A 15258-nucleotide genomic window follows, 5' to 3' on the forward strand; every position below is an offset into this window, starting at 1 on the left:
GCTGTAAATACCAGCTGATCAAAAATTTTAGGGGCTATAATCCCAGCACTTTGGGAGGCTGAGGTGAGCAGATCACCTGAGATCAGGAGCTCGAGACCAGCCTGGCCAACATGGTGAAACTCCATGTTTCTACTACTAAAAATACAAAAATTAGCCAGGCGCGGTGGTGGGTGCTTGTAATCTCAGCTACCTGGGAGGCTGAGGCAGGAGAATCGCTTGAACCCGGGAGGTGAAGGTTGCAATGAGCTGAGATCATGCCACTGCACTACATACTTCAGCCTGGGCAACAGAGCGAGACTCCATTCCAAAAAAAAAAAAAAAAAAAAAGTAGGAAAAGGTGAAAAGGTTGAGCTGAAGGACTGAAAGATGCACATCTCCCTGCTCTCCAACCTAAGATAAGAAAGATAATTTGTTCTTAGAAACTATGGGTAAAAGGAGTGCTGGAGGAATCTAGAATGAAAATTCTCATAAGGTAAAGGGGGATTTATGCTATTATTAGAGCTTGAAGAGTTGAAGAATGACACAGAGAAGTTGTTTCACTGGAGCAGTTTGAAAAACTATGAAGATTTGCCAGCACTGGTAAATGTAAAAGTTCCAAGAAGGAGCAGAAGTCCATTCTAACTGGAACATTAAAAAGAAGTCACTGGGTCCATCAGATCCAAGGCAAGGACAGAGCCTGTGGTTGAGACTCCCCACTGAACAGTGTTCAGTGGCCGCCATGCTGGCCTGACGTAATTCTTCCCCTAACCTTCCATAAATGATCTTCCTGGATGGTACACTCCAGACAGCATTCATCTGACCAAGGTTCAGCTGATCTCCTCTGCTGCTGATTCACGTGGGAAACAGTGAAACAGAAGAAACCCAAATGGATCTTTACTGACTTAAAACACCTGAGTAGGAAATCAAACACACCCTTCCCTCCGTTAAAGTCCAGGACTGGGAGAGGAAGGAGGGTGACCACACAGCATCAAAGAGCAGAATTTGGTCGTCTGGGCCCCATATGAGCTCCTGAAACAAATTAAAATGTAGCTAATGAAGACTGCAAAGAAAGAGTTTGCCACTGAACTCTCTGCTTCTACTCCGACCCTCGCAAAGTCAGCCTACCCAAGACCACCTCGTTAACTGTTCACAAACAGAATCTGGATCAAGATACACCTGATCTCTGAGACCTCTAGTGGCCCCCTTTCCAAACTGAATAATGTATACATGTTTCAGCGAGACACTGGGGCTTCCGCTGCAGGGCCCCAAGCAGGCTTTCTAGTTTATCCCTCATTCCAGCCTCCATGCAGCCTGAGCTTCAGCAAGATAGGCTAGTGCCATCTCCTGGGGCCGCCCATGCTGCCTCTCCTCCTCCTTCCTTTTGTTCCTGCTCTCTTGGCACGTGTCCTGCATCACCTCTCCACACCCAAATCCGACACATTCAAGACCCATCTCCAGCTCTTTCTGATATTCTTTCTTTCTTTCTTTCTTTTTTTTTTTTGAGATGGAGTCTTGCTCTGTCACCCAGGCTAGAGTGCAGTGGCATGATCTTGGCTCACTGCAACCTCTGCCGCCCAGGTTCAAGCAGTTCTGCCTCAGCCTCCCGAGTAACTGCAATTACAGGCACCTGCCACCACACACATCTAATTTTTGTATTTTTAATAGAGATGGGGTTTCACCATCTTGGCCAGGCTGGTCTAAACTCCTGACCTTGTGATCCACCCGCCTCAGCCTCCCAAAATCCTGGGATTACAGGAATGAGCTATCGCATCTTGCTCTGATATTCTTTCCAATATGACTTTGTACCTCTTAAAGAAGACATTCATCTTAGCTTACCTTGTACTTGAATTATCGACACCCAAATCCTACACACTGAAGACCCATCTTCAACTCCTTCTGATATTCTTTCTAATATGACTTTCTATTTCCTAAGGAAGACATTCATCTTAGCTCACCTTGTACTTGAATCACTTCTAGGTCTTCTCTCCGTTTGGTTGGGAGCTCCCTTGAGACAGGGACTACACAGCCCTTATCTTTGCATCTGCTGCAACACCTAGCACAGTGCCTTGCACATAGAAGTGGATGGATCATGGACAGATTGAAAAGAATAAATGGAGGCTGAGAAAAGTAGACTTGTTTGTGAAAAATGACACACACCATTGTGAAATTCTGGGATTCCACAATATCTGACACATAGTAGGTAATTTTAAAAATATATTTATTTATTTATCTATTTATTGAGACAGGGTCTTGCTCTGTCGCCCAGGCTGGAGCACAGTGCAGTGGCTAGATCTTGGCTCACTACAGCCTCTGCCTCCTAGGTTCAACTGATTCTCCTGCCTCAGCCTCCTGAGTAGTTGGGACTACATGCACACACCACCACACCTGGCCAACTTTTCTGGGTTTTTTTTTGTTGTTGTTGTTGTTTGTTTTTTGGTTTTTGTTTAGTAGAGATGGGGTTTTACCATGTTGGCCAGGCTGGTCTCAAACTGCTGTACTCAAGCAATCCTCCTGCCTCAGCCTCCTAAAGTGCTGGGATTACAGGCCTGAGCGACTGCACCCAGCCAAAAAAAAGTTTTTTTTTGTTAAATGAATAAATGTTGAAGGCCTTTGGCATAGGATATAAGATGATACAGGCAGTATTTCTCATAGAAGTAATCTGTCAGGTTATTAGTAATACAGGTGGAATAATCTTGATAGAAATGAGTGTCCTACAGAAACCACCTGACTGGATAGAAGATATGGTTCACGCTCTAATAGTGTCTGGCATAAAGACAACTTTCCAGTTTGTATCCTGAGTTTGAGTCACAGTTTAAAATCTCACCAACTGCATCACCATGAATACATTTCTAAATCTCTCTTAGCTCTGGTTGATTGCCTATAAAGTGGGGATAATGATAGCTACCTCACAAGCTGATTGCAAGAACTGAATTATGTAAGGTGTAATAATTTTCTTTAGACTATGAGGCTCAATAAAATTTTCATTAACAGTATGAGAGAGAGAGAGAGGGAGAGATGTCTATTATTTAAGCAGCTGTTTTCTAATGATGATGATTTGGTGAACTCTTGCCTTGCCTTGATGAAAATTTCACCTTTCAGAAAAAGAAAACAAGAAGAACTGCTTCTTTCATCTTAGTATGATTGTCTCAAAACAGCTTGGTGCTGTGAAGGGAAGGAAACCCAAAGTGTTGGTTGTAATGACCAGAGAGTGTCAGTCAAACTCCTTAGCTTAAGGATAGGAGATGTCAAATAGTTCAAAGTAGTGGTTCTGAAGCTTGCACGCTAAAGGGAAATACAGATTAAGAGTGATAGTAGAGCTTAAAATTAAAAGTTTAGATCCAGTAATGAATGGAGAAAATGAGGGGCCTCAAACATTAACACTAATATTTGTGGAGTCTTTTTATGTACCAAGACTGTGTTAAAAGCTCAAAGCCTATTTTCCCTTTTAACTTTCACACTATTCCTATGAGATGCCCTTGAATTAGCTTAATTTTTAAAATGGTCATATGCAGAAGATGGAAGGAATTTTAAAACTTGACACAAAACTAATAATTAGGACAGAAGAGCTAAAACCTAATTGAGTCAAAGTTGGTGATTCACACATAAGATAATAAAATTGATGTTTTTAGTCATGTTCAGAATGAGATATGGGAGATATGGAAGAAATAAGCTCACCTGGAAAAGGTAACACAAGATTAACAGGTGATTGAGGTTAAGTCATAGATGGCTCTTTTGTTTCTGTCTTACCCATCAAGGGGAATATTCTTCAAATTGTCAAGAATGGTTAAAAGAAAATAAAAATCTAAGCTAGATGAGGAGATAGCAGAAAAACACTCAATCTGTTTAGTGAGTTTGACTATTCACGTCCAGATGAATTACATATTGGGATATTTAGTGAAGAAAGTAATAGTGTAGCTACTGTTAGTATCATCTAGAAATCATAGAGAACAGAAAGATCCTAAAAGACAAGACGGGCAAATGTTTCCATTTTCATAAAGAAGGGAAAGGTGGATTCTGAAAAACACAGGCTAGTGAAATTTAGGACAGAGCTCCAGAGGGTTATATGATTATTCATGTATTTTGGGATTGCCTATAAAAGAAATCTGGGATTTTTTTAAAGACAAAATGGATTTACTAAGAATAAATCGTGCCAAACTTTTTTTTTCAGTAAAGTTTCAAAGCTGATAGATCAAAAACATGCTGTAAGCATAATGTATCTGACTTCAAAAAAGAATTCTACGAAGTAGCTTATACCTTTCTAAATAATATAAAAAAGAATGAGCTAGATAATAGTACTGCTAGGGGTTGATAAGTCACTGTATAGCAAATTATCTACTGGTTTGTGACAGGGCTCTGTTTTGGGTATTGAACTGTTCAGCATGTCAGTGACTTGAGCAAAGACAGCATTTTATCATGTTTGCAATTGGTACAAAGCTGAAAAAGAGTTGAACATGTTGGATGCTATCATTAATATTTACAAAGCCCTACCAGATGATACAATGGGCCAAAATCAATCAGATGAAATTTAACAAAAATAAGTATAAAGCTATCATCTAGGAGTGAAAAGTAAATTGCAGAAGTGCAGGATGTGGGAGATTTATCCTAAGAGTTCTAATCAACAGCAAATCCTAATCAGTGTTGAGGATGGTGCCTGACACATAACGAATGCTCAAAAATGTTTGCCGAATGAATGAATGAACAGATACTGTGATGCAACTGTTTCTAAAAAGCTCCTTAAATTTTAGGTTTCATTAGTGCATATATACGGCCAGGTTAAGGAAACTAATAGTCCTGCTGTATTCTTAATTGTCCAGGCCACATCTATAATACTGTGTCTAGCCCTGGACACATTTCACAGGGACACTGTCAAGTCAAGGATTACCTTGAAAAGAGTCACCAAAAGAGCACCTATTTGGACCCTGTTTGTTTTTTGTTTGTTTGTTTGCCACATTTAAGTAGAAAAGTTAAAGGAACTAGAGAAATGAAGGAGCTAGACAGAAGACAAGAAAAATATGAAAATTGCCTTACAATATTTGAAAAAACGGCTGGGTGTAGTGGCTCTTAGCACTTTGGGAGTCTAAGACAGGAGAATCACTTGAGCCCACACATCTTAGACCAGTTAAGGTAAAAAATTAAAAATAAATTTTCTTTTTTTTTTTTGAGACAGAGTCTTGCCCTGTCGCCCAGGCTGGAGTGCAATGGCGCAATCTCAGTTCACTGCAGCCTTCACCTCTGGGTTCAAGTGATTCTCCTGCCTCAGCCTCCTGAGTAGCTGGGATTATAGGTGCACACCACCACTACCAGCTAATTTTTTGTTGTTGTTGTTGTTTTTTGTATCTTTAGTCAAAACAGGGTTTCACCATGTTGGCCAGGCTGGTCTCGAACTCCTGACCTCGTGACCCACCTGCCTCAGCCTCCCAAAGTGCTGGGCTTACAGGCATGAGCCATAGTGCCCAGCCAAAAATAAATTTTAAAAAATCTAGCCAGTCTTAGTAGTACATGCCTGTAGTCCCAGTTGCTCAGGAGGCTGTGGCAGTAGGATCACTTGAGCCCAGGAATCTGAGGCTGCAGTGAGCCATGATCATGCCACTACACTCCAGCCTGAGCAACAGGGTGAGACCTTGTTTCAAAAAAATAATAATTAAAAATACTTTTTTTAAAAATTCAAAAAATGTCATTTCGAATGAGGATCAGACTGAATCTCTCTCTAGCTCTGAAGAGTAAAATTAGGACCCATTGGTAGAAGGCAGAGGAAACAGATATTGGCTCTGTATTAGGAAAATCTTGTAGAGTGATCCAAAAGTGAAATGGGTTTCTCTGCAAAGTAATGAGTTCCTTGTTACTGGAAATGTGCTGGTAGAGGCTGCACTTTTATTGAAGGAATTTGTGAAGTGAGATATTAGGTTGGATGACTTATAATGCTAATATTTAGTCATTCTACCAAGGCTAGAGAAGCTTCATGGGCATTTAATAAATTGCTCTGCAACTCTCTCCTGTAACATGACCTTGGGCTTCTGTGCACACTCACAGCTTTGTTGCCTACCAGCTAGTTGCATAATATGATGAATCTCATACTTTTTAACATAAAGTCCTCTGAAGATGTTTAATATAATTGCTGTGCTTCCTTTCACTAGATAGATGTGTGTGTGTGTGTGTGTGTGTGTGTGTGTGTGTACTCTGTATACTTTATATTTGTTCAAACTAGCATAAAGAAATCTTGAAACAAACAGACTGCATTTATCACAGCTAGGAGTCACCCAGAGTACTTTCAGAAAAAGCAATTTGCTGATTTACCTTTATATGTATTTCCAAAGTTACAAAGACCTAGTGTATAGGGCATGAAGATAAATAAGCAAAGGCAAACAAGAATATCTATCACAGGAGACATTAATGTCAAGGAGGCAATTTTTAAATGTACGATTATTTAAAAAGAGGAAAGGTTGACAATGATGGCTTCCATCATATGTTTAAAAGTGCCAAAGAGCAAAGCCATTTGCCAAACAAAGCAAAGAGCTCCGGACTACCTTTGTGAGTTTGCTGCCTACAGGCCAGGCCACTCTGGACTCCTTTGCCCAAACAGACAAAATATTATCATTTCCAGTTCTTTAAAGCTGGCACCCTGTTCATAACTTTGACATTCAAAATATCATAATACTTTTGACTACCAGGTCCACTTTTCAAAACGCACCTTTTAAAAATTCTTTCCGAAGATAGCAATATTTCAAATCTTCATTGCCTGGGTTTGCTTTTTCATCTCCTGCCAGTTGCTGAAATCGTATTTAATCAGACTGGGCTATGTGGTTTCTGTGTCCGGCTGGTCCCAAGCATGGAAATGTAGCTTTTGGACAGTGCCCTAAAATCAGGCCCCAAATTGTCAATTACACAAAGATGCTAAGTTTAGAAGGAAAGGATTTATATAACCTACAAAGTATTCCACATTTTTAAAAAGACATAATTGCGAGTAATAAAAGTCAGAGTGGACACACTCTATTGTATCTATTTTTTTCACTCCATAAGTAGTTGTAGTGGTGCCCTCAGATACTATGGGATTTGGGAAAATTAGTAAGATATAGACTTGGCAGCATGGAGGGACATTTAAGATGGTGGGAAGATTAGGACCAGTCCTGAGATAAGGAGTTTAAACGTTATTTAGAATCCACTAGGGAGTTATTGAAGTATTTCATTTGCTTGCTTGCTTTGAGGAGGCAATAACTTGATCAGAACAGTTCTATAAGTAGCTCAATTTCTCAGTCCAAAAAGTCTATGCAGAAAGAGACCTAAAATAGGAACGAGAGTCAGGAAATCTTAACAGAGAAGCCCAGAGGTGGAGCAGAGGCTGAGAAGCAATTTGAGATCTGAGCACCTGTTGACTGACAGCCTTCAGTTCCAATCCAGTCTACTCTGTATTCTCGGTACTAACCCTGCAAGGTAACCAGCCACAATTGCCAAGAAAACCTGTGTAGCTGGTAGTGAATGAAAACCGAGGATGCGAACTGAAGGCAGCTGAAGAAACAAAGTTGTACCTGTAACTGCCCAGTGGATTCACCTTGCCCGCTGCCTACAAAGGACCAATTTATCAAGATAGGGGAATTGCAATGGAGAAAGGGTAATTCATGCAGAGCTGGCTGTGCAGGAAATGAGAGTTTTATTATTACTCATATCAGTCTTCCCAAGCATTCAGGGATCAGAGTTTTTAAAGATAACTTCGCAGGTAGGGGCTTGGGAAGTGGGGAGTGCTGATTGGTCAGGTTGGAAATGGAAGTATAGCAGGTCGAACTTAGGTTTTCTTAATGTCTTCTGTTGCTGGATGTGATGGCAGAACTGATTGGGCCAGATTACTGGTCTGGGTGGTGTCAGCTGATCCATCCAGTGCAGAGTCTGCAAAATATCTCAAGCACTGATCTTAGGTTTTACAATAGTGATGTTGTCCCCAGGAGCAATTTGGGAAGGTTCAGACTCTAGAAGCCAGAAGCTGCAGGACATCTAAACTGTAATTTCTAATTCTGTAGCTAATTTCTTAGTCCAGCAAAGGCAGACTGGTCCTCAGGCCAGAAGGGGGTCTTTTCAGGAAAGGGCTGTTATCAATTTTGCTTCAGAGTCAAACCATCAACTGAATTCCTTCCCAAAGTGAGTTTGGCCTAGGCCCAGGAATGAACAAGGACAGCTTAAATGTTAGAAGCCAGATAGAGGCAGTTAGGTCTGATTTCTTTCACTGTCATGATTTCCTGAGTTATAATTTGGCAAAGGTGGTTTCATAGCCAGTGGCTGTTTTCCTGAGTGCTCTCCAGGGTGGTGACCAGGCAGAGGTGTGGTAGAACCGGGAGAGGGGATGGTCCTAGACTCAGGGGCCCAGCTTCTCCTTCCTTCCTGGAGGGGCAAAATGGTCATCCTCCTCCCTCTGTAGTGTTTTTCCCTCTGTTTTGGTCCTTCTGCTATGTGTGGATGTGTTGGGATAAGATAGGGCGAGATGAGCACTGGGAAAAGGGGAAAGGCAAGAGGAAGGGGAACCCTGTCCATTCTCTTCCCCTTCCTGATGATGCTGCCTCTTTGGAGAAGGTGAGGAAAACTCTCACCCAACAGGCTGCAGGCTTCTGGGCCCAGAGCCTTCCGCTTCTTCCCGACTCAGTATGACTGATGTGAAAACGTTGAGTTTCCTGAGCCTGTCTGCCCTCTGGGTAGTCTTACTGCTCTGATGATAAAGTAAGTGTGGAGGCACTGAAGTAAAGAATTTGCAATAAAAAAGAAAATGAAAAATGGAAGCCATAAGAGAAATGAGTATTGGATCAAGTGTGAAGAATGGGAAATGTCAAGGCACTTGATAATTTTTCTGCTAACAGACATTGTGAAGGTGGAGTTGCCATGATTTTTCTTTGTCCACTTTTTCTTTTGCTATTGTCATGAGATCTAGGAGCATGAGGAATTTGTCATTTGAGTGTTACATTGCAACAAAAAGCAAGGCAGAAGTACAGAATCCACTTAAATGAGAGTATGAACACAGTAGGAGGTTTTGCTACCTGGAGTTAGACGTTGAATTGCTACTCTCTAAACATTTTTATTTTCTACATAAAAAGCTTTAAATGCAATCATTTAGTTATTCACTGGAAGTTTATATTAACATTTAGTGTGCACCTGCTATATATAAAGTATCCCACTAGGTACTATTCATACAATTAAACCCAGCTATTTAGTTATGAAAATAAACCACGGCCCACATGCCCTGTGAAGCCCTGTTAAAAGCAGGCAACATGACCAAGAAAATATGTTTCCTTTGAATTTCACAGAAATCTTAGTTTGGGGAGGAAAAAATCGAGAGTATTTGTTGTAAGCCACTGTGTGTATCCTCTGAAACAGTTAATGTAGAGAACAAAGGTAGTGGCCATAACTCAAATAAGGAGATATGAGTACATGTGTGTGTGACCTAATTCAAGTTTGGTGGTCCAAGTAGTATTTTTCTTGGCCTGCAAAAACTCCAGGTATTTGCAAAACTATTCTAAATAATAACATAACAAGTTTTTAAAAAATTGAGTTAGTGCATGTTTTTTGGACTCAATTTCTCCCTCTTTTGGTTACTATAGATGGTTCCAATTTCCAGCTGTGTGGTTACTATTGTAAATTATCAACATTTAAAAATTTTCATTGATTTAAATTATTTTTATTGATACATAATTTTTACATTTTTATGGGGTACATGCAAATGCTCAAAAATTGAATAAAAGGGGAATAATTCTGTTCTATCCCAGATTAGAAATACCTTAGAATTTCTATTTGTGTCTATTTGCCTCCATTCCATTTTCTCCCTCATCATACCACATTTATATATGTCTTACCATTTATTTAATACTTTATTTCAGGAAACTTAGTATTGTTCTGGAATCATAGAAAGTCCTTCTAGCTAGTCTGTCTTGCCAGGTCTTTCCAATTCTTCTCCCTCAGCAAGTGAGTGGTGGTGACCACATCGACGTAAGAGAAGACCTCCCGTCTGACTCCTCCCACCATCTCTGTAGGTCACACATCTCTGAAGAGAGCCATGCCAGCTGGCTCTCTTCAGACTGGTCAAATGGAAAATCTAGTCAGAGTTCGGAAGGGTGGGAAAATGAACCTAGAAAGCCTAATGTGGAGAAATCCTTAAAACATCCTTCACGTTCCACAGTAGTGATTATTTTCTTTGGCGATACTGCAACATAAATAGGTATTCTCAGCTAGTTCATCTGTGGGCGGCACCATCTTGGCATTTATACTCTACAGAAAAGGTATCTGAGGAAAGATTTGTGGTAAGTTACTTGCCACAAATCACACAGATTAACAGCAACACAGTCTGGGTATATATGTGTAATATAGTTCTTTTTATATGTATATACAAGTAATGGGTGTTTCTCGTAGAAAAGTTAATGAAGATGAGCAGAAAGAAAAAAATACACACCATCCAAGCACCCAGCAAATGACCATACCATAGACATGTTTTCTTCTAATACTCTGTGTATTCATGTATACATATGTGTGCATATACGTACATATATACACATGCACACTTTTTTCTAAATGAAACCATGTTGACCTATAACCTTTTTTTTTTTTACTTAACAAAATACTGGGAATGTCCTTTTAATATTCAGCTATTCCAGTTTCCATTTTATGATTATACAGTAATTTAAGTAGCCAGCCTTCTCCTTTTAGACATATATCTTGTGCCAAGTGTTGATTACAATAAGTATTTCTGAAATGAACATTCTCATCCACACATCTTGGTGCTGCTTTTGTTTTCTTTCTATAACCCAGGACACTGCTGAGGTGCTTCTTTTTTTGTTCTTTAATTTCCTCAGTTTTAGTTCCTAGAAGTGTCAATGCTGGGCTGTTAGGTCTACTGGTCTTTAAGGTTCTGATGCATGTGATTAAATTACCCTCCAGAAAAGTTCTACTAACTTAAGTCTTTCCCACTCTGGGACAGCTGATGACTGGCCAGAGCTTTGCAGCTGCAATGATATGCTTACCACCCACCTTATCCTTATCCAGCAACTTTTGCAATTAGCCTCTGACCTTGTTCCTAGGATTGTCTCCACTGATGATTTGGGTTTGGGAATGGTACCTGTGGGTGCACCTGGAGGCGTGTTTAGACACTAGCTGAAATCACTTTGGTCTTTCTAGCAAACCTCAGCCAATGGGCTCCAATTACAAAGGGTCAGCTTCCAGGAGCAGATTTTAGCTCAGGGCCTCTTAAAGTTCAGGACAGTAATGGAATAAAACAAACAAGGCTGAAAACCAGAAGATACATGAGCTTAAGAAGATAAGTGAATAGATAGCTACCCACATAGGAGAAAAAAAAAAAAGTAAAGGTGAGTCCTTCTTACAACCACGGATACCTTTTTTCTTTTCTTTTTCTTTTTTTTTTTTTTTGAGAAAGCATCTCACTCTGTTGCCCTTGCTGGAGTCCAGTTGTCTGATCATGGCTCACTGCAGCCTCAGTCCCCTAGGCTCAAACAATCCTCCACCTCAGCATCCCAAGTAGCTGGGACTACAAGTATGTGCCACCACACCTGGCTACTATTTTCAAATTTATTTTTTGTAGAGATGACATCTCACTATGTTGCCTAGTTTGATCTCAAACTCCCGGACTCAAGCAGTCTTCCTACCTTGGCCTCCCAAAGTGCTCAGATTACAGACATGAGCCTCTGTGCCCAGCAAGTACCTTTTATTTTCTAGCTGAGCATTGTTAAATTGAGGGATGGGTTGCTGAGGGATGATGTGATGGATTACACTTGATTTCACGTGTGCTGACTAAGGCCTATGCATGCCTAGCATTTTTTTAGTCATGGAATGAACCTTACTCAGGTTCAGATTCTAGTCCTGCCACTTCTTATGTCCTTGAGCAAGTGCCTTCACTTATCTGAGCCTCACTTTCCTCATCCATAGTTATTCCAATTACACTGGATTGCAATGAGTAGAAATTAAGTATTTAGGCTGGGTGCGGTCACTCACACCTGTAATCCCAGCACTTTGGGAGGCCAAGGCACGTGGATCAATTGAGCTCAGGATCTCGAGACCAGCCTGGGCAAAATGGCAAAACCCTGTCTCTACAAAAAATATATAAATTAGCTGAGCATGGTGGCTCACACCTGTGGTCCCAACTACTTAGGAGGGTAAGATAGAAGGATTGCTTGAGCTCCAGAGGCAGAAGCTGCAGTGAGCCGAGATCGTGCCACTGTACTGCAGCCTGGGCAACAGAGCAAGATCCTCTCCTAAAAAAAAAAAAAAGAAAAAGGAAGAAATCAAGTATTTAAAACACCTGAGGACAGCCCCCAGCCCCATGGTAGTGCTCAGCAAGTGTTTGGTGAATGAATGGATTCGTGCTCTAAGCTTACTTAGAGTTTAGTTTGCTTTCAGATGCAGTTCTGCTTGCTCATTTTACTTATCACTGTATGAAACTGTATTGTTTATTTTCAGATTTGCCGCATATTGTCTGTTTCTCCATCAGCACTAAACATCCTCAGGAGGAGAGGGTTCCCAGTGTCTGAAACAGTGCCTAGCACACGGAAGGTGGTGAATCAATATTTGTGATTATTGCTCGCTCACATCCTGTCCAGCCACCCAGCCTTGTTACCAAGAGGCTGTTCAGCACAGGACATTTATCACACCATTTGTTGACCCTTCTCCCCCGCTTCCCCGTCTTCCACTTATCATGCCATTTGTTGACCTGTGCTTGCTTCCAGCCATCCTCCGTTACCTGAAGAATGATGGGAAGATCCATTTGGTGGTTTTCAACAACCTGCAGCTGGCGGACGGCAGGCGGCACAGGATCCTCCTGAAGCTGAGCAATTTGCAGCGAGGGGCCGGCGCCATAGAGCTCTACCTGGACTGCACCCAGGTGGATTCCATTCACAATCTCCCCAGGGCCTTTGCTGGCCTCTCCCAGAGTCCTGGAGCCATTGAATTGAGGACTTTCCAGAGGAGACCACAGGTAGGAACCCACAAACCATCCTCAGAAGTGGAAAAATGGGCTGCCAGTGCCTGGGGAGTGCAGAGGAGTGTGCTGAGAAATTCTTGCCGCAGGTCAGTGGGTCTAAAGCCAGCTGCACATCAGAGTCACTTGGGGACCTTGAAAAACTGCTGGGGGGCTGCCCCTAAGACAAATTGAATCAGAATCTGTCAGGTGGCGCCTAGGCATCGGCATATTTTTAAAACACCAATTCTAATGTGATGCCAAAATTCAGAGCTTGTGCTTTCATTGATACACAAGCTCTGTAGAGACTCTGTTGTATACAATTGTAAAGTTGGAAAAGAAGAGCAAAAATAAAAATAACTACCTCAGGGTGATGACATTATCCATTTTCAATTTTCTACAATGAAAATAAAAAAGAATGATTAGAAACTGCAGCTTTCAGAAAGGCATTTTCACAGGTTTTGTCAGAACATGCACTAACAAAAGGGAACTTAGCTTAGCTCCATTTGGTCTTAACAGAAGATACCATCACCTCTGTCTTCTGCTTTACTCCATGTTGATGGTATTTTTATTATTCTGTCATTGCACCTGCTGTAGAAATTGCCACATTCATTTCTTTTAGAATTTTGTGCTAGGCAGTGCTTTGTTTTTATAAAGAACTAGTATTCTTTGTCGTATAACGGGCTAAAGTTCCTGAATTTCATCCGATATATAAGCCAATGTCAAAATCAGTAACTGCGTTCATTTGTTATGGCCCATAATATTTTTGTCTGCTACCTCTCAATCCTCATTTTCCACTTCCATTTGTAATTCATTATATTAATATATGCTTTAGTTGCAAGCTACAGAGAAGCATAGTGTAAGCAATAATTTCCATTGCAAGCAGGAATGCTGTGTAGTTTTAGATAGTAATTTAAAAACTATGAATCTGATCCTAGAAGTTATGCGCTTGAACACAGGAAGCATTTTTAATCAAAAATTCCAAGAAAGCTAAAATCCAAGGTTTTTTGGGGTTTTTTTTTGTTTTTCAGTCATAGAGAGAGAGATTTTAATGTAGATTTACATATTGAAAAAATTAATAGATATGCTAAGCTTTATTTCTGAATCCCCAGAGTAGCCCAAGTAATCAGAATGACAGTAAGAAATTATGTCACTGCTCATTTCAGAAATTAGTGTCTACTACCAAATAAGTCCATGTTTGAAAGTCAGGACTCAGCCATGACAAAGTCATCAGAAACTGTACTCATTGGAATTTTTTTTTTTTTTTTTTTTTTTTTTGAGATGGAGTCTTGCTCTGTCGCCAGGCTGGAGTGCAGTTGGCACGACCTCAGCTCACTGTAACCTCCGCCTGCTGGGCAAAAGCGATTCTCCTGCCTCAGCCTCCCAATTAGTTGGGACTACAAGCATGCGACACCACACCCAGCTAATTTTTGTATTTTTAGTAGAAATGAGGTTTCACCATGTTGGCCAGGATGGTCTCGATCTCTTGACCTCATGACCCACCTACCTCGGCCTCCCAGAAGCTCTACCTCCTCAGACCATCGGTAGTGATCACAGTGGCTTAATCTCATAGTCACCTACTCATTCAGTCTACAAACAGGCACATTCTAGGCATTAGTGCTACTATGGTGGGCAAAGCCAGTCATTGTCCTGACTCTGTGGAGCTTATAGCCTGATGTCCAACACAATATGTGCAAATGGTACATGTTGCCTAAATATTAACTAAATCAAAAAACAGAATTCCTCTGAAAATCCTTAGTTGTGCTCATTTCTAAAATGAAGATGATGACTTTACTTTGGCAGTTAACATAAACATTTTGTTGTATATAGATATAATAAAAGTTATTGCAAGCAGAATTCACAAGAAAAAGGAGCAAGGAAATTGACTTTTTGACTAACGATAATTAGTATCAACCCATATTGTAAAAATATGATGCCAACTACCTAATAATCATAGAAGATATCATTTATTCATTCTCATAGCCCAAAGAAATTAGAGGCTTTGCTAGAACATTGAGCCAAGACATCCAAAAAAGAATACTGTTTAAAATTGGGATTAACACCTTATTTATTACAATCTAAATTCCATAAACATATTCCAGACAATTCTTAAGAGGCTCCTGCTACAAAATAACTCCTTTACCATGTAGGAAAAGAGCCTTTCCTTTTCTCAGCCCTCTTGGTGAACTCTCAGGCCAAGTTGGATGCCAGCATTTTCCTAAGGTACTGGCTACTTACATATTCACTTCAGTCAAAAAGATAGGGCTGGCAGGCTTTAGGAAAGAATGTGATCCTACAAAATTATGTAAGATGTCAGAGGGTCCAAGTATACAGGACAACTTGAT

General features: G+C 40.6%; 1 protein-coding gene across 2 annotated transcripts in view; it reads left to right on the forward strand.

The window, feature by feature from the left end:
• The window catches only part of THBS4 (thrombospondin 4), an 88815-nt gene that overhangs the window by 49750 nt on the left and 23807 nt on the right, over nt 1-15258 (forward strand). For both annotated transcript variants that reach the window (XM_064376084.1, XM_012462086.3), the window contains one exon: nt 12684-12931. In XM_064376084.1, the coding sequence (XP_064232154.1) occupies nt 12684-12931 (248 nt within the window). The remainder of the gene's footprint in view (nt 1-12683; nt 12932-15258) is intronic.

This window comes from Aotus nancymaae, unplaced genomic scaffold (assembly GCF_030222135.1).
Source record: "Aotus nancymaae isolate 86718 unplaced genomic scaffold, 86718_ANA_hifiasm-v0.15.2.pri h1tg000014l, whole genome shotgun sequence".
In the NCBI taxonomy this organism is placed as follows: Eukaryota; Metazoa; Chordata; class Mammalia; order Primates; family Aotidae; genus Aotus; species Aotus nancymaae.